The sequence below is a fragment of the Ambystoma mexicanum genome, chromosome 8 (genome assembly GCF_040938575.1).
Source record: "Ambystoma mexicanum isolate Mex_15411 chromosome 8, UKY_AmexF1_1, whole genome shotgun sequence".
NCBI classification, from domain to species: domain Eukaryota; kingdom Metazoa; phylum Chordata; class Amphibia; order Caudata; family Ambystomatidae; genus Ambystoma; species Ambystoma mexicanum.
In genome coordinates, this window is record NC_090929.1 from 65,856,857 (window position 1) to 65,877,419 (window position 20,563).

Consider the following 20,563-nt stretch of genomic DNA (forward strand, 5'->3'; position numbering starts at 1 on the left):
TTAGTGATTGAATTGCTTCGCTGCCGGCATGGTAGATAGTCTCTTTTTTGATTCCCTCTTGGGGTTGTCTGGAGTAAGAGGACAGCATAGTGTGCTGGGGGTGCCAGGTTAAGTTCTGATGTTCGCAGTTGGAGGTTAGTCCTCCTCCAGTAAACAACTTTGTTTAACGGTTTAGAGCTCAAGTTTTCTCTTTGCAAGTTCTGTCTCTTATGGGGCAAAGTTAAGTAATAATCCCTCTGGTGTTAGCAGAGTACTTGTTCAAGGGCTCAGATTGGGATTGCATTGGGTGATTCTTCTCTCTATCTCTCCTCCTGAGGTTCCCTCTGACTTGTCAGGTCCCTCCAACTGGTCCTTCAGTGTCTCGTCTTATGGCTTAGTGCTTTTAGCTCTCCCTGGTGTTTTTTCAAAGATTTCACAGGAATATCTCTTTTGTTATCTTTGTTCGCTGGTTGGTCTAGTCCTAGTAAGATTACTATTAGCAACTAATTGCTGGGGTTCAGGTGTGTGGCTCATCTCTTCCATCCCGCTTCTGCATCCAGAAGACGTAATACATTTCTGGTATATTGGTTTGCTGATTTTCAGGTGTTACATTTGACTAAGGGCAAGTGTGTCGTTAAGGGCAGTCCTCGAGGTACACACTTACGGGTGCTCAGGGCTCTCAGGTCTATTTACATTTAGGTTCCACGTAAGCTAGGTTATTTGTCCTATGACATGGTATTAAAGTGTCCCTTTTCTCCCGCTGTGACCTTCTAATGAAGATTTGTCTTCCAAAACTCTTCCTCGGAGTGGCAATGTGGTAGGTCTAGGCTTACCAGAAGATGGTTTGCCATCAAGTGTTCAATTGATTTTGTGTTGCACACAGAGAATCTTAGCACTCCTATTGCTTTTCTTTTCCGGCTATTCCTATACTGGAGTTGGCACATCTTCCTCGTTCTTTGCAGTTACGACTGCTTAGCCTTCTAGGACAGTTCCTGGGGTGGTCTTAGCCTATAGGGAAAATTGCGCAATCAATTAATTGGTAAAATATAAACATTGAAAACATTTCTCCTTGTTTTATTGTATTGTCACTATTGTATGATCAGGTGTTAATTAAGATGATGCAAGGGCTTCAAACTTGTATAATAGGAGCCTCCTGTCTTGCCGTAGAATGGCTAATCCCCCTCACTAACGTGAGAATGGGGTTTAGATTCTACTAAAGACAAGGAGGCAAGTATTATCCCACCCACCCACGATAGGATATGACATGGCATTTGACCTGTTAATTTGACCTAATGGCCTGTTTGTATTGGTAAATATGCTTCTCCCACATTTGTTCCCGTTATATTGTAAAGCGCTTTGGCTTAAAGCGATATATAAATTAGATAAACATAACATAACATTTATAGCGCACCTATGTACAGGTGTTTCAAGAGAACATTTTTGGTTTGTTGTTCTTCCCATCCACCCACCCTTCTTTGCTCGTTGTTCTTACAGCTTCGGGCTGAGATGTTCTATTGAGGAACAGTTACAAGGTGTGGAGAGTGCAGGATCCGAGAGCTTCGCTGGATTGTGTTATCATATGGTCTGTGCAGTGGACGTCTGGTTCAAGACAGCTACAGAAAGAGGAGTTGGTTTTGGAGTAAGGGACTTCTATAGAAGGGGGTCTCTGCTCATTGGTCTCCTGCTGGGCATGACCTGTCCTCCATGATGGATTGGGGAGTTCCCCCTTGCATTGACATTGAACTCTGTTTTGTTCTGTTGTTGAAATCTTTGTTTTGTAAAAGTTTTTTCTTTGCTGCTGTGGTTTCAGAGTAAAGAATGTAATGCATAATACTCGCCTCCTTGTCTAATAGAATCTAAACCCCCTTCTCATGTTAGTGAGGGGGATTAGCCATTATTGCACTGTAGGGCAGGCTCGGCTGAGAAGGAAGGGCTGGTGGGGGCAGGGACAGGGCTATCAACACATTCTGGGATGAGGGAGGGAGTCAGGAATCAGAAGTGAGAGATTGGAGGGCAGAGTCATCGGCCAAATAATATAGCACGACTCTTTCCATGCGATTTATCCAGAACACAGACGGGAACTCTGGAAAGTATATCAGACTCTAAGCTGTAAACAAACGTTATTCATTTATTTCCTTTATAAAGCGCCCACGTGTCCCCACGCGGCTGCTTCCTGGTGCTGTTTTTCCATGACTTGAGCCATATTGATTTCATTTTCTTCGAGTCGTCGCTAGCTGAACATGGTGTTTCCCTTTGCCCTTCCTCTGTGTTGATAATCTCTGCAGAGGATCTAACCTAGTTTCGTGTGTCTCCTTAAATGTCAGGCTATTATGCAAGTCTATGCAAAAAGGACGAGCATACTCGTCCTTGGCAATGAGATAACAATTGCTACTGCACCTGCACACACATCCTCTTACTCACAGACACCAGCATGCATTGAAGATCTTCAGAAAGGCTTAAGCTTATCGTTTTGCATTACATACGTTATGTGATTTTTAAACTTCACCCAAACTGCAAATTTACACATCTCCTTGTTGCCAATAAATTGCTTTCTGGTAGCAGAGCACTCAACCTTATTTTATCATCGGTGTATGTTACAATTGATCACAGAAATGTTTTGGCGTTAAGAACGTGATCTTTGATATTATGAAAGTGCATACTTCGACAAATGCAATTTAGGGTTGTTTTTGTTTTCGAAAATAGCCCACGTTGCATGAAACTATTTGCACATCTCCAATAAACAAGCATTGGTAATGCCAACAGTTTGGGCTTTTGACTGCCCATGGCCATGCTAATCCCTATGGCCATTCCCACCCATGTCTTGCCCCTCCTCACCCAAAACACATCCTTGTGGGATCTCCGAGATAGGGGTTTCAAGCCTTACCATCAAACCTTATGCCCAAAGTGCCTGCCAGTGTTTTTTCAATGTAGTCTTTTGATAGTTGACTTAATGTGAGCTGTACACATGCTTCTGGTGTAATAAAAATGTCAACCATGTCTGCCTTTGACCACTATTTCTAACCACTCCACCTGTCCTTTCAAAACAGTGTTGGCTTGTGTATAAGTATTAGGCCATTGCCAGACACTGCTGTTATTTGTCAGGTACCAACACCAGTTTGCATCTGCTACAATTGATGGCCAGTTAATACCACTACAGCAGTGCATGGCAAATGCCGTTCCCATGCCTACACAAAAATCCCAATCTTTTGCATTGCCAATGCTTGTTTTTATACAGACATGTTTGGTGCAGAATGTGACTGGATTGTGAATGGAATGGCAGTGAGATGATAGCGCTTTCACACAACTTGCTGGGAAAAAAATCGGGATGTTATTACGCACACAAACGGCACAGGCGTGCATTTCTTATTTATGACCCGTGTAAGGAACTCATGGTGGCAACAGTACAGACAGACACAAGTGATCACAGTTCAAGGGTGTATACTGAACTTTTTAATGGGTGAGATAAACGCCTAATATAGGAGCAAGCTACGACCAACCAATAATAAGGCAGTCCTAGTGGCGTCTTGTCAAAATAAAAAGTGCCTATACTAAAAAACCTATTGCCAATCCTTACTTCTAAATTACAAAAAGAGTGTGGGATAATGTTCACCAGAAAATAAAGTGTTCAAAAAAATGATACGTCAGGATGGTATGGTTGGGTCTCCCTTCCCCTCGTTTGAAGCATGGGACAAGGTGGGACTCTCGAGAGCAGCACACTCCTTGGCCTCGTCAGCACGAGGTTCACAGATCCAGTCCAATGACATCAAAACCTTCAGAGGCTAAGTCTCTTTCCTGCAAAATTCTCTTGCCTTAGAAGGAGTGCTGATTCAAAGTAATAAACAAAAGTTCTCTCAGTGATCTTGCTCCTTGGGCAATTGCTCTTTGCCTCTAGAACCTCCATACGCCAGGCGCCGATCCTCTTTGCAATTCGAGCTTCCCTCCGTCAGGTTCACTACAGCTTTTCAATTGCAGCTTACAATTTTCTAGATTCTCAATGTCCTTTTGAACAACTGCTCGCTAAGAACAACCGTCGGCCGGGTTCACTCTTGTCAAGAGAGTTCAACTTGCTCTGTAACGGTGCGGGATTCACTTTTGTTAGCTCTCCCCTTGGCATCCCTCAGTCAGGTTCATATAGCCGCTTTACACATTGTTCACAGTTTGTTCTGCTTTTTCTCAATTCTCTCAACTTGGGCCTCCCTTCGTCGGGTTCACTATGGCCTTTCTCTAACACAGTTAATTTATTTTTAACACAGTTCATGTCTTGGTCGTTCTCATCAGAAAGCAGGATTTTCCTTCTCCCAGCTTTCTTTCGGTATTCCTCCGTCGGGTTCACACTTGCCTTATTCCACAGTTCACAATCTTATCGGAAAGCAGGGTTCCCTTCCCCTAGCTTTCCTTGGGAAACGGGTCAGAGACTTTCAATTGTACAAAAGATTTGACGTGACCCTTATAGGATCAGTCTGACGCCTCACGCCACCCTTTCCTAGGGCCTTCTGGATCTTGTAGTTTCAAAAACAGGCCCCGGTCAGAGTCTTTCGAACGATCGCCCACGTGGCACTGGACCCCTCTGCACCTGGACGTCAACTGGCTTTTTTAAAAGTTCAAATACACACACACAAGTTTTTCTCTTGCGTTCAATATATTTCTACTTGCAATCTTGGGTTCAACATAGTTCGAACTGCTATCAGGTTCCTCCGACTCACCAGCTGTGCTGGACGGATTGGCTTCTTTGATCTCTCGAGTCAAGGATAGTACCACGGTAGCCTACTTGCCTCTCCACCTACATTATCAATGTGGGAGGCCCCTGTATACCATTGTCTGCTGCTTCGTACGCCTGCTGTAACTCCCGGTCTTATGCATTCCTTTCCGGATGCTTTGCGGGTTTGTGTTGAAAAGGGCAACTCTCCCTTTGTTGTCCTTCCAGGCTTCACTGCCTTTCTTCTCCGTTTGAACTTCCGATTTGGTGTAGCTGTCTCCAGTGGCGTCGTCAGGAATCAAATTTAGGAGGGGCACAGAGGGGACCAAAGACAAAAGTAGGGGGGCACAGACAAAATTAGGGAGAGAACTTGGTCACTGCTCGTCTTGGGTAGGGGGAGCACAAGGGGGGGGGCACAGGGTTTCACAGGCGGGCCCCGGCCCCCCCAGCCCCCCTAGCGATGCCACTGGCTGTCTCCTTGTGTATTCGGCCTTGCTCGAAGTGTGCTTTCGTGCTCCGCCTTTTATCTCTGTGGGGAAAGTAAAGGGCTGTCAGGTGTGTGTGGTTATTTTCAACTGCCTGACTCTGCCTGACCTATGTGATGTGTTGGGACATGTCAGGTAAACGGCTCTAGTGTTAGTCCGTTGTCTGTTATAATGTGAGAAAGTGTTCGTACAGGAAAAGCGGGGGTGGGCGTGTACAGCTTCTAAATATCCTACTGGGTATGATGAGGAAAAGGTGTTGCAGGGAAGGGGATAACACGTCTTAACCCTTCGTGTCCCACTTCCACTCCCCGAAAACCCCTCGCCCAGGTGATCCTCCCCCACTAGTCCACCCCAAGGATCTGGTGAATCTGAATGCAACTTACATGCCCAAGACTGATCGGTTAGTGGCAGGCTAATTTATAGTCAAAACCCATTTTATAAAAGTGTTTTATGTACATGTTTATTTTACATTTCCCAGTATGAAGCAATATTCAAATTATGAAGAACTAGGCTTGCAGGTAAGTAACCCTTCGCCCTGTGATGTAGCTTCCTTTGATGTCACTTCCTGTGCCGACATAAAATTCAAATTAAGGGGCCCCGCTATTAATGTGCCGCACTTGGCCCAGCAAATTCTAGCACCGGCCCTGTCTTCACTAAACCGTAAGCAGGGCTCAAGTCCTAAAAAAAGTGGCGGACTGGAATGTACGTAATGAGAAGTGCCGCCACAGAAAGTAAACATATCCTAAAGTGACATATGCAAGTTTCATTCCACTTGCCGCCTAGATCTAAGAAACTTTAAAAAAAAAAATGTTTTAAAAAAAGAGAAATATTGATGCCTTACCATTAACGATTTTGTGGGGTCTCGTGCTTACGTATTTTGCCTTACAGCCGCACAACCTGGTCACCGAACTGTTTATCACAAGTGGGTAGAGCAACTTATTTGATTTATTTTTAAATTCCTTAAACACACAGAGGGGACGGCGTCTGTGGAAGCCTTCCATCCTCGTGGTCTCTTGACTTGATATGATATGATAGTTTATTTAAATAGCGCCTATACACAATGTGTTTCAAAGCGCTTCAAAGCAAGGGAGGGAACAAGGGAAAATACAATGACATTCTTACAAGCCATGAACAGTAAGGATGTGAAATTAACTATCGTACTCGGCCTGAAAACATTTCAGATAGTGCAAGAGCTAAGACATAGATGGGGAATGGAGGGGGAGAGTGGAAAGGAAATGAAAACAGACAGGCGACTACCGTACTAGGCCTGACGACATTTCAGATAGTGCTGGAGGGGGGTGGGGAAGAAAAAAACAGTAATGGGAGGGTGGAGGAAACAGACAAGGTTGCAATCATATTAGGTCCAGGGACAATTCTGATAGAGTAAGTGCATAGAAGAAAGTAAGGGGAGGAGATAGGAAAAGGGAGAGGAGGAGAGAACAGAGAGTAAGCAGTCAAAAAGAGTGGAGAAGCAAGAGGGGAGAGCGAATACAATTGCAGAAGTCAGTAGTAACACAATGTTGCAAGCCAGGCTACAAGATGAAGATGGGAACAGCATGATTCATGGCCACCATGAGTACAAGATGCAAAGGAAGTCCAGCATGAGAGTTGAGAAAGGGTGACACACTGTGAATGAATGAAGTCCATAAAAGTCAAATCCAGCATTGGCCACAAGACGGTGATGGTGAAACCAGAATGCATCAGGACAGACTCCTGCAGAAGTAGGCTGGAGGAGGTTGAGGGGGATCAGGGTAGAAGAATCAAGCAAAACAGGCAACACCTGTGTGCGAGAAGGGGGGGCACAAGGGATCATCACAGGGGGACCAAAGGGGGTGGGTATGGCCTGTGGGGACAGAGGGGGCAACACATGTTGGTGCATGCTTATCTGCTGTCTGAGCAAGGGGTCGGGCCCTGGGTCCTCCTGGTTCGAACAGATCCAAACAGGAATTGCCTTTTTCTTTACCTGCCCTTCACTGCAGACGCCCTTGATCTAATAGTAAAGAGCAACAAGGAAGAGGCAGGGCTAAGAAGGTGGGTGGTGCTTAGGCCAGGTGACCTAGATCCACTTGCACCTGCTCCCGATCTGCAAAGGAAAATAGGCTGGAGAGCTCCTTAAGTAGGGAAAAAGAGCAGCAAGTAGGAAGGCACCAGGTGGGCGGGGCTTGCTAAGTGGTGAAAAAGAGCGGCAAGGAGGAAGGAACTAGGTGGGCGGGGCTTGATAAGTGGTGAAAAAGAGCAGCAAGCAGGAAGGAACTAGGTGGGCGGGGCTTGCTAAGTGGTGAAAAAGAGCAGCAAGCAGGAAGGCACCAGGTGGGCGGGGTTTGCTAAGTGGTGAAAAAGAGCAGCAAGCAGGAAGGCACCAGGTGGGCGGGGCTTGCTAAGTGGTGAAAAAGAGCGGCAGGCAGGAAGGAACCAGGTGGGCGGGGCTTAGGCCAGGTGACCTAGATCCACTTGCACATGCTCCCCATGTGCCCTGGTTACAAGTGAGGAACATACTGTAAGCTTTATGACAAATTCTTTGCTTCAAAAGACATGTGGGGAATGAGAACATATGGAAATCAGGGGTGGGGTGACTCGGAGAGGGGATATGCAAATCAGAAAACCAGACTACCCCTCACAAAAGAGGCCCATGAAGCAGAGGCCCACCGGAAAATCTCAGGAGTTCCCTGCAGGCCAGTCCATCACTGTTGGAGGAAGCAAGCGAGCAAGCTCTGAAAGAAGCCTGACATCCAGTGAAAGGAAAGACATGACCAATGCTTTCTAAAACTCTGTTTCACAACCTACCACCCCTCTTCCTCTCCTCCTCGCTGCCAAATCATATGCCAGTATGAGTAGCTAATGTCCATAATGCGGAGGGCCCCGTGAACATGGCCCAGGAGTGGGCTTCGCATGGCCTCAGGCAAAACCTGTCCCACTATTATTGGTCAGAGGATTAGGTCAGTACAGTGGGGTCATGCTTCCATTTTGGAGCACCTCTGCACTCTATTTTCTCAGGATCTCTCTCTTCCTTCTTTTTGGCTTCATGGCACTGTCCCTTTTATTTGGCACCATTCGTTCACTTTCTCTCCCTGCACGCACTCTATCGCAGAGTTTAGTGTTATAGAGATTTTTATTTGGTTGCCTGAGACGAGGCCACGATGCGCCAAAATGCAGCCTTCCCAGCTTAGTCTAGACTGAGCCACTGGTCTCACCGGGATTCAAAAATCTCTTGATAGTTTCTATGAAGCCTGGGGTTCTGGCTAAATATCCTAGAACAGTGTGTTTTACTCATACACCCTCTCTACTGATCCCACTTAACTCTTCTCTCCACCCCCAGTCAGCGGGTTTAAGGTTCTGTTGTTGGTTTCAGCGATGCTTGTGTTTCAAACGCAATATCCTAAAATGCAGTGTTTTACTCATATGCTGGTTTCACTGAACACTCCTTTACACCCCATACAGAGGATTAAAGGGCTCCCTTGTTGGTTTCTTCAATGCTTTAGATCGGACCCCCTATCCTAGAATGGCGTGTTTGACTCAAACACCCGCTCTCTCTCCTGTTCTAATGGACCTCGTCTCGCCACCCCAGTACAAGGGATTAAGGTTCTCTTGTTTTCTGCAATGTTTTGGGATCTGCACCAATATCCTGTATTGGTGTGTTTCACCCATACCCCCTTCTCTTGTATTCCAACTGACCACTTTTCTCCAACCAAATACAGGGGTTCAGCGTTCTCTTCCCGGTTTCTCCGATACTTGAGGCTCTGATGCAATATCCTAGAATGGTGTGTTTCACTCATACGCACTCTCACATTCCCACTGACCTCTTCTCTCCACCCCAGTACATGGGTTAAGAGATCTCTTGTTGGTTTTAACTTATACACCTTCTCTCTCGTGTTCCAACTGACCTCTTCGCTCCACCCCAGTATAGGGGTGTGATAATCTCTTCTTTGTTTTTGTGTGACGATTGGGAATCTGACTAAATACCCTGATGTTGCATTTCTCTCATACACAGTCTCTCTTCTTCCGATTGACTTCTTCTCTCCACCCAAGTACAGGGGATTAGGGTTCTCTTGTTAGTTTCTGCGATGCTTGGGGATCTGACTCCATATCGTACAATGCAAGGTTTCACTCATACACATTCTTATCTTCCCACTGAACTCTTTTCTCCATTCCAGTGCAGGAGTTTAATGTCCTCTACTTTGTTTCGCCAATGCACAGGGCTATGACCTATGTCACAAAATGCAGTGTTTCGCTCGTACGCTCCCTTTGTGCCACTGGACTCTTATCTCCGCTAGAGTACAGTGGCTCAGTTTGGGTTTATCGATTACAGTGGTCGATACTACAGAGCCTGCACTCCCAGCATGCAGCATTCTATTGCCCCCTGGTTGCCTTCTACTTTCTTTTACTCTCACCTCTGAATTCCCCTAACAGAATATGAGTCAGTGTTCTAGTAGATCACTCTTTTTAGTCTGCAGGTCTTTTCAGGTTGATTTTTGTCACTCAGACACAAGGTATTGGGTTCAAGAGTTTCCTCTCGCTCCTCTGCTTTCAGGCACGCCGACTTTTCTCTTGCCTGCGAATTCAGTGCGGCTATCTTTGGCCTCGGGTTGTGAGCTCTGCCTCTGATGTAGACCATCACTACAGTTAGGCAAGATTTGGAGCAGTACTCTTTGGGTGCACTACAACAAGCTTGACCTCCAGGCAATAGGAACCCAACCCTTGGTATAAGTCTGTACTACACAGGTTGGTAGTGTGGCTGAGCAGTTAGGCTGATCTCAAGAGGGGTCAACATGAGTAGTAGGGGAGTTACACAGAGATTCATAGTGACAAGTATCCAAATAAACACTTACACTCAAGGTTTCTTGATTAAACAACAGTCAGTTTGAATAAGCCTTCTTCAGAAGGGGCAATATAATAGGAACACACAAATGCACTCTAAAATAAAGACTCTTAGTTTCTCTAAATCAGCAAACACCAATTTGGGATGGCACACAGACACTTCCTACACCCTCAGGTGACAAATAGCCAGGACACTGTGGACATCAATATATCACTGGTACATTTAGAGCAATACTGAGATGAGTATTAAAGTAAAGATATTTCAGAATAAAACAAGAGATCACACAAATATTAGGAAGCAGGTAAGTACTTTTGGACCCTCCACCCCAATGCAAATTAAGTAAACCCTTTCCTGGAAGGAAGATAAAAACACACAATCAGAGGAGAGAAGAGTCATTCAGGAAGCCAGGCCAGTCAATGTTAATTGGGCAAAAGTCTAGGTGAGCTGAAGCACTTCTTGCAGATAAGTAAAAGTCTTGCACAATGTTTTAGAAGTCTCTGTAGAAAAAGTAGAGTCAATGTAGGGTCACAAGTTGTGAGGCTTGTGAGAGGTAGAAGATGCAAGCAACTCTACAGAAGCAACCAAGACAAGTCTCAACTGAGATCATGCAAGGCTACAACAACGAGAGGTAAGTCCTCTCAAACTTTACAGTACCTTTGGTTAGGAGAAATGGTTCCAGCTGGCTTCTGTTCCTGTGCAGCTCTGTAGATCCTGTTGTTCCTGGGTCTCAGTCGTGGGGACAAGAGGGAGGACGTCCGGGGACTCCTACACTGCAATGGGGCGGTGAGCAGAAGAAAAGGACAAACTTCTATTCAGCGGCACTTGGCTGTTTCAGCTCCTCGCGTCTCGGCAAATAGCACCACAGCGGACTCTAGGATACCACTCTGGACTTTCCTTGCATCTGGAGTCCAGCACTCTGTTGAGGTGGCTCGGGATGGGTCAGTCCTGCTTACTGGGAGTCTGGAGGATCTTCCACAAGCTCGGGTCCAACTTAAAAGTGATGCACTCCGTTTGGTGTTCCTCTCCATGGAACTTCGGTTCCAGCAGCAGCAGCAGCAGTGGAAGTACAGCCAGCTCTGAGAGGATGTCCAAATGAGTTCACTTTGGAGTTTATTGATCCCACCAACTCAAGGGGGGAAGTCGTCCTTGCAGGGCTTCTCTAGTCGAGGCAAATTCGGAGCTACAGCACAGCAGCAGGGCTTCACCGGGCAAACCAACCGGCCAGGAGTTGCAACATGCGTCTCTTCCAAGTTATTATTTGGATTCCTTCGTCTACTGATCGACTCTGCCTTCCAAGCCAAAAAGTCTCGCCTTTTATGCAGGTTTCTCCCATTCATTCCAGCCTAGCTGTCAATCACACAGCAGGGTGGCTGTCCTTGCCGGACAGCCAGCTGGCCAATCACCTTTGAGTGCATTCCTGTAACCAAGGGGATTAAGCACAGGGAGTTTTGGGCACCTCCCTCACTTGCTGCCCCTGCCAGATATACTGGAGCCAAAGACAAAACGAACAAAGGGACCAAACCTGGTGCTTTACTGAAGCTGCCAACGCAGTCCGCGGTAAAAACACCCAATGGTAGTAATAAAGTAAACTACTGCCACCAGCCATTCAGTGAGGAAGGGGTAACATAAAATTGTTACATGAGAAACTAGACAAAGGGGATACTAAGTAACCCGTCCAGCACCCTATGGTAATATGGTGTGTGCTGGGTCTAGAAAGTTACAAAATGCAAGTAAAGTCAATTTCACTTCACTGCTCTTGGAAACAGTAGTTTCACCAAGAGAAGGTATTTAAACCTTTGGGAAATCCAAGAGACTTCCCTGTGCCACTGAACTGAAGGTGCTGTGTGTTACAATGCAAAGATGATGCTTATGGAGTTTGTCAGACTCCAAAACCAAAAAGAAACAGTGTTAAATCACAGTAAAATACACGAGAGTGGGAAAAAGCTCTCACTCTCCAAGTCCTAGAGTCCAGCAAAAAGTGCTGGGGGTCTCTAAGGTAAAGAGGAATTAGCAAATTTATAAGAATTTTCCCTAACAACTACTCACTTACTGCTGACTAGTGTATCACTGGGCTGGTCAGAGTTTCACTGACTCGGAGTTAGGAGTCTATAACGTGGCACCTTTTCTTTTCAGGAGTTCTCCAGCCATCCACCCCTCCCTCCCAACTGAAAAAGTTTGTCTCTTTCCAAGACACTCTTTCCGGCTTTGCAGACAGACAGATCTCGGTGGGGCGGTATGCAATATCCTTGATCGGCCTCTCGCCTCGCACGCCGCTCTCTGCCACACAGTTCCTCCATAGTGATCTACCACGGGACCCCCTCACCCCCATCGACTGTCCTCCAGATCCCCTCCTTTGCCCATCTACTTCACCCACAAGCAAGGCTGTGCAGCTCCTGCTATCGACAAGAAGAAGCTACCAACTGTTAACATTCTTTCGATTGGATGTTCATCCAACGTATTCCACATCTTTGACATGTAATGTCCACAGCTGTGCACTTCGGAAACTTTTTCGGCAAAGGGTGTCCTGCGTCGATGACGTCGGGTCGATGTCCCTTGAAGGCCTCTGTTGAGGGCGACGTCACCGGATGTAATAAATAGGTTGCACGGCGCCCGTAGCCTCAGATTATGTTTTTTCCCTCAGAACGTGTGGCACCAATCCAATGTCTGCAGGACTGCATATAGCCTTGTGGAAACGTAAGCTGCAATCGCATAGGAAATTCTCCAGAGGGGCAGGCTGGGAGGGCGATGTGGAATACGTTGGAGGAACATCCAATCGAAAGAATGTTACCAGTTGGTAAGTAACTTGTTCTTCGAATGGATTGTATCCTCCAACGTATTCCACATCTTTGCAGACTCCCAAACCAGTACCAGAAAAATGGAGGTGGTAAAAGAATTTAGAATATCCAATCAGAAGGCGGAGTAAAGAACAGCCTTACCAAAGGCCTTATATTGACCATGGATCGTATCCAGGGCGTAATGTTTAACAAAGGTGTGGATAGAAGCCCATGTGGCTGCATCACAAATATTCCTATTAGGAACTGCATGTTGTAGGGCAGTGGAAGTAGCCACGCACCTAGTGGAATGAGCTCTCAACCCTTCAGGAGGGTCCTTACCCGCCAATCGGTAACACTCAGTAATGGTGAGGACAATCCACCTGGACAAGGTCTGTTTGGTAACAGCCTGGCCCAATCGGTGTCCAGGATATCCCACAAAGAGTTGATCGTCCACTCTGACCCTGGACATCCCAGAAATATAAAAGCTCAGAGCTCTCCTAGGATCCAACCAATGCAGTCGCTCCTCTTCCTTACCAGGATGAGGAGGAGGATAGAAAGCAGGAAGTACCACTTTCTGGCTCAAATGAAATTCAGATACTACCTTAGGTAGAAAGGAAGGACGTACCCGTAGTACAACCCTGTCCTTGTGGAACACTGTAAAGGGCGGCTTAGATGAAAGTGCCTGCAATTCACTCACTCTGCGAGCGGAAGTGACCGCAACCATAACACTGTCTTGAAGGACAATAATCTCAAAGGACAAGAGTGCAAAGGTTCAAATGGAACACCCATTAGAAATTTCAAAACCAAATCCAAATTCCAAACCAGCACCTGGAAAGGGGACGGCGGGAACACATTAGTCAGCCCTTTAAGAAATTGAGAAATCAAAGGAATCTTAAAGTAACATTCTTCAGACGAGTGCTTAAATATAGACAGCGCCGGCAGGTAACATTTAATTGTACCTACACGAAGGCCCCTGTGGGCCAAAGAAAGTAAGAAAGAGCAAACCATAGGAATGGAACACTGTAAAGGATCAATATTTTGTCCTCTGCATCAGTCGCAAAATTTACGGCAACGGTACAGGGATTTCGTTGCTGGCCTCCTGGCCGAAAGCAACACCTCCATCACATCATCCGGGAGGTCTCAATCCTTATATTTCAACCTTTCAGATACCAAACTTAAAGATTGAGAGAACCTGACCCCCCCCCCTCTCACGAGAGTAGATCCTCTCGGTAGGGAAGACAGAGGGGCGGGCAGATGGACATTTCTAGAAGGTCCAGGTACCACGCTCTGCTGGCCCAATCCCGAGCAATAAGGATCATGTGGGAACCGAACCTCCGTAACCTCCCTAACACTTGAGGAATGACGGGGACTGGAGGAAACGCATACAGTAGTGGGAATGACCACTCTACTACAGACGTGTCTCCTGAGGCCGCTCTCGGAGGAAATTCCCCTGAGCAGAATCTCTCGCACTTCCGGTTCGCCCTAATGGCGAAGAGATCCACTTGAGGGGTTCCCCAAAGGGCGAAGATCTCCAGAAGGACTTCCTGAGCCAACTCCCACTTGTGAGAGATTGTGCTCTGCCTGCTCAGAGCGCCCACCGCCGCATTTTCTTCTCTGGCCAGACGAACTGCCGAGATCGATATTCCCTGCTCTATGGCCCAGAACCAGAGCTGCATTGCCCCTCTGCACAACAGGAGTGACCCTACCTCCCTCCTTTTTTGTTGAGGTAATGCATGGCCACTGTGTTGTCTGTCATGATCAGGACACTCTTCCCCCGCACAGACTGCAGAAAAGCCTTCAGGGCATGCCTGTGGAGTTTGGACTCCGACGGAGATCAACGACCGCTGGCGGTGAGGTCGTTGGCATGCGCGCCCCATCCTGTGAGGGAAGCATCCGTCACTACAGTCACCTCGACCAACTGTTGCCAAAACGGCTCCCCCTTCATTAGATTTCCTTTGTTGGCCCACCACAGAAGATCGATATTGGAATCTGAACAGGATCCGACATCTTGCCTGAGAACTGTGACCACTGTATCTTGAGGATCCACTTGCAGGGATCTCATCCGCAGCCTGGCCACTGGCACCAGAAAAATGCAGGATGCCATGCGGCCTACCAACCTTAAGAATTCAAAAGCCGGGAGACTCTGGGCATGTTGAAACTTGTCCACCATCTGCACAATGTGATGAGCCCTCACCTTGGGAGGCGAGCACTTCCCCAAGGACGTGTCCAACACAGCCCCTATATACTGGAGCTGTTGGGAAGGTGTCAGATGCGACTTCTTGAAATTGAGGGAGAAGCCCAGCCTGTGGAGGGAGCGGCAGGTGACAGAGGTGATCCAATGCTTGCTCGGGAGAACGTGCACGGATCAACCAGTCGTCCAGATAGGGGTAGACATGAACTCCCCTCACCTGAGATACGCTGCCACCACCACCATTATCTTGGTAAAGAACCTCTGGGCGGAGGTCAATCCGAAGGGCAGGACCAGAAACAAAGTGCAAGTTAGCAGCCGCAAACCTCAGGTACTGTGTGCTTGGGATGGATCGACACTAAAGTAAGCATCCTGTAGGTCCGAAGACACGAACCAATCCTGAAGTTGAAGGGCCTGAAGGACTTGAGAATGAGTGACCATCTTGAACTTGTCCTTCCTGAGAAGTTTGTTCAACCAACGCAAGTCCAGGATGGGTCTCAATTCCCCGTCTTTCTTTGGGATCAAAAAATAAGGGGAATACCATCCCTTGTTCCTCTCCGCTACAGGCACCAGTTCTATAGCACCTTTCTCTAGCAGGGTCAAGATTGCCTGCACAGGAGCGGATCCAGAATCTTCAAAGAGATTCCCCGGTGGATTGTTGTGAGGCTGCTTTAGGAAGGGATGACAGTAGCCATGGGCGATAGTTTCCAGAACCCACGCTTCCAAAGTAAAGGCTCGCCATTCTTCGAGATGCTGAGACTGAGCCTGCCCCCAACCTGAGAACCATGGGACATGGCCTCATGACTGTTTTGGAGCGGCTGCAGCAGCGCCTGAAGGCAACGAGGCAGCTGCCTCAGCGGCTTTGGCACCTCTATTTCCCCATCCACCACGGGAACCTTTTCACTGGTCCCTTTGACTGGCGGCACCTCTCGTTCTACCAAAGGAGGAGTAGTTAAGAAAAAGAACCTCCCCTCCACTGCTGTCCCCTAGGACGAAAAGGCGGAGGTTGACGCACGGCTGCGCTTAAAGATTTTGCCGCAGCTTTGGAGGTCTGCAACCTCTCAAGGCTCTCGTCAGCCTTGCTGCCAAACAAATGGGCGCCATCAAAAGGCACGTTCAAAAGACGGGCTCGCACATCCACATCATGGGCAAAATCCACCTTCCGCAACCACGCAAATCTGCGTATAACAGTGCTTGAAGCCATGGACCGGCTAACACGGTCAGCCGTGTCCAAACCCGGCTGAAGGGATTCACACATGGCATCCTTGCCATCTTGCACGAGAGCAAGGAACCCATCCCTTTCTTCGCCCTCGGGAATATGCTCAGCCGCTAGAGAAACAGTTCCACAGAGTGTGAGAAAACCCTGCTAAGGCACAAGTGGAATTGGCTGATTTCAATGCCATACTCCCTGCAGAAAATACCTTGCGAGCCCAACCATCGAAGCGTTTGTTGTCCCTATCAGGAGGGATGGTAGGGTACGCCGCCTGCTTTGAGGTGGCCGTAGCAGCCTGAACCACCAAACTCTCTGGAGTGGGGTGAGTAGATAAGTAGCTGGGGTCGCTAACGGAAGGGCGGTATTTCTTAGTCAACGATTTGTTCACAGCCGAAAGAGATTCCGGTGACTGCCAAGCAGCTGCCACCCTTTTATGTAAAGTGAGATGAAAAGGTAACACGGGGTCAGAGGAAGGATCTCGATCTAAAATGTCCGTCAGATAATCTTGTACGAAATCTTCAGGAGGACAGGACCAGCCCAGATACTCCGTGACCCTAGCCATGAGCCTCCTGTAAGACGACTCAGCATGAGCCCCAGGCTCAGGCCTGCCAAATTCCACTTACGGAGAAGTGTCCAGCCCACTGGCATCATGAAGGGCTTGCCTCAACTCCTCCAAATGACTGTCTCCAGAAAACACAGGAGCCCCCTCAGGCTCAACAGGGTCCTCAAAGTCAGACCTTTCCTCCTGCTCATATATGTCATCAAGAGGGAAGTAAAAACCCTGCCTCAGGACAGAAGAGGGTCTGGAGTCCACCACAGGCCTCACAGACTTAGCAGTAGCCTTCCTTGGAGGATCCACCACATCCAGGACCTCCAACGGTAAATGTCGGGAAAAAATCCCTGAAGGCGTTGAGGGCGCCAAAAGCTTCGGCGTCGATAAAGGTGCTGACGGCACTGAGGGCTAATAAGAAGGCAAAGCCTCTATATCCAAGTCCGACGGACACGGCGCCGACAGTCAACACCGGCTTCAAACCCTTAGCACGTTTCTGCAGTCTCACTGGGGACGAGGACCGAGACCTGGAAGCACGTCTCTTGCGACTATCCTGAGCCTTATCTTAACGGGACCCCGAAGGTTCCCGATGCGAGTCGCGTCGAGGACCCGAGCCCAAAGGCGTGCGAGCCACAGTACGAGACCATTCCCTGCCGGCTTCGGTAGAAGGCGAGACCAGAACCGTGCCCTGCGATTGAAAAATCGCTAACATCTGCTCCTTAAAGTCAGCCCATTCCTCTGGAGTCGAGGACTTAGTCAGTCATGCCACTTTCCCCGCGGCACCATCCTCCGAGGAAGACCGGGAAGGCGACTGGTGACGGCGCTTCCTGGAATGCCGGGACGAGGAAGAAGAATGGCAGGAACCACTCTGGGACCGAAATCCCCGGGCCGACTCCCGACACAGAGAATCGCCTCTCCAGTCGATCAGTGGAAACCCCCTTGGACGATTTAGATTTTCGGGACTTACTGGGTTTAGAACCCCTACCCACCTGGAGTTTCCCCTTACGCTCCCGCAAGGCCTTGGCAGTCAGCGACTGGCATTTTGACCAGTCGTCGGTGTCGTGACTCTCGCCCAAGCACCACAAACAAATGCGATGCGCGCCGGTGATCGACATTGTAGACTTGCAGTCCCGGCAAGTCTTGAAGCCAGACCGCAGAGTCGGAGAGGTCAAAGAAGAAGACATCAATATCGATGAAACACACGAGGCGCGCCAAGTTCTCGAAGCAAACACATTTGTGGAAAAAACGGAACTGAAGCTACGGGCGCCGTGCGTCCTATTTATAACATCGCCCTCAACGGAGGCCTTCCAGGGACATCGACGCAGGATGCCCTCGGCTGAATAAGTTTCCGAAGTGCACAGCTGTGGACATTACATGTCAAAGATGTGGAGTACATTGGAAGACACAATCCATTTGAAAGGTCTTTACCTGGGTCTAGTCTGTCTTCCTGTCGAGAGTTTATTAACCTCTAGGGTTTCCATGGCACTTCGTCACAGTAGTCTGATGCCCTGTCCGGATGAGCAAATTGAGCACGGCCAGGTGGTCTGGTTAGCCCAGCCTCACAAAGGGCAAGAGACGGGAACTAGTAAGTAATCCGACAAATTGTGTAATGTTCAATGGGAGTGTGGGCCAATAATCGATTTCTGACATTACCGTCAATGACTTGGTATTTTTGGGAGGCTTCTATGCACAGCGATGAAAGACCCCCAACCCTGCAAATGCACTGCCTGGTAACAGCTTAGGCGTGCTCACCAGTTATTGCGATGATCTACACACTGCATTCTACTCTGCATGTGTACACTGACCAAGGGCACGCTGGAGGGCCCATATGGGAGCATTCTTGCACCATTTAGGCAAAATTTCAGACAAGGTGATAAAAAAGCCAGAGAATTGAGCATTTAAAAAAACACCAGGCCCTCGATAGTCCGTTTGAAGGACAAACCAACAGCAATTGAAAAATTGGAATACTAAACAAAAGCACACCAAAGACACGCATGCAATTTCCATGGACCACCACTGTCAGCACCACTGTTCAGGCAGCAATATAAAGGCGCCAGTTCTGAAGTTCTACAGATTTAGCCACCCGTTATGCTAATTTTAATGAGGCAGCAATGCTGCAAGATTTAACATTTTGTGCAGCTTCAAGGAGCTGCAGCCTGATAAAGGAGACTCAGCAGAAGCAATCCCATCGACTCCTAGTAGAGCAAAGATAGTTCTCAGCACTGTGATGAAGTCAGCAGCATGTCTTCATACACCAGGGCAGTTGAGGTACTGTGGAGAGAGAAAGTACACCACAGGTGGTCTCTGCATGCATGCTGCAAGACTAACATGGTGACAGAACTCCTTCCCAACCAAACAGTACCATCCTTACAAAGAGAAGCCTTCGTTTGCTCAACCGCCGTTGACACCACTATGTCAAACATTACACGAGGCAACAAACAGCTGACTCAGGATGTGACGTCAATGACTCCTGAACTAGAATACGGGCTGCAAGCAGATCACTGGACCTTCTTTGTGCACCAACAAGACCATACAAACAATAAACTGCACTGCTCAGTCTGCTTTATGGGTAACAAACAGTTCCCAGACTCTTCACTATTCTATATGGCGAAGCTGCGTAAACAGAGGCGCATTTAATCTCATACCATACATGGCCTCAGCATTTCATCTCCTCTGACTGTTGCAAACATGGTGGAACACAAAATCTGTAGGTGCCAAGGGGCATTTTTGGGAACCGGCACAAGTAGGAGAGGCACAGTCTAAAAGGAGACCCCTATTCATGGGTAACTTATTTTTGAAGAAAACAACTAGTAAAAATATGTACCAACAACTAGATTATGGAATGTGCAAAGCATGTCACTAACAGAAACAAGCACAAGAAATATACACACAAACATATCCATCTACACACCAAAAAACACTTTGCATAAAAAATATGAACATCCCACAGATTGCTGAAAGAGACACATTCTCCAAAAATATTGACATAAAAACTTTAAGAGGATTGTAGAACTGTGAGCCTCAAGGAGACACTAAAACTAGCTTCAGTGGTCCCTAGATCCCACAGACTTGCAGCTTAATACTGTGGAAGCCTAGGCTCGACTGAGCTTCCATCTCCTGGAGGAATAGACTTACCATTTGCCTCTGCTTGGGCGGCAGAGCCGGTGGAGGGGCAAGCTCATGCCCAGAGTCTATGCTGCTGAAGGAATCATTGAAGCCGTAAACCTCCATCAGGTGCTTGTTCTTTTGTTGGTACACATGCTCGTGCTGAGGAGTTTGGTAAAACATGGATGGCTGAGGCTCAGAGTAGTCTTCCAGCAACTGCATGTAGGCCATCACTGCAAGAAGAAACATCAAGCTCATGACTGGTGCATAGACACGTAACTCATAACAGTTTAAGACCAAGTGTCTGGTCGCACCAGAAGTCAGATACCACGATCTGGCTCTCCTTTGAGGATAGTGCCACCAAGAGGATATGATTTTCCTGTTGTCTGGGTGATATGCATAGGCGTATCCAGGATTGTCTCACTAGTGGGGCCTGAAGCTAATGTATTTGGGCCCACCGCAGTGACATTAACATCTGTAAATGCCCACACAGCGTGCTGAGTGGGCCTTTACAGATTTTGGGTGTGCCTTGTCCACTCAGGCCCTACCCTGTCTATGCCTGTGGTGATATGCTGAACGTTGGAGGACTGTTCCATATCAGAGTGCAGAAAGGTGTCTAGCCACCAGTAGGCAAATAATCTTGAATTCTTGTGCATTCAGAAAGGTAAGTAACTTTAGGGGGACACTGAGGCCTGCAATGGAGAGAGACCTACTTTCATGCCTCAGCTTGAACTTTGTGGTCCAACAACCAGGTCCC

General features: G+C 47.7%; 1 protein-coding gene across 1 annotated transcript in view; it reads right to left on the minus strand.

The window, feature by feature from the left end:
* The window catches only part of RAPGEF1 (Rap guanine nucleotide exchange factor 1), a 740,344-nt gene that overhangs the window by 337,748 nt on the left and 382,033 nt on the right, over positions 1 to 20,563 (minus strand). Inside the window, exon 10 of the mRNA XM_069609296.1 lies at positions 19,837 to 20,039. Coding sequence (XP_069465397.1) covers positions 19,837 to 20,039 — 203 coding nt within the window. The remainder of the gene's footprint in view (positions 1 to 19,836; positions 20,040 to 20,563) is intronic.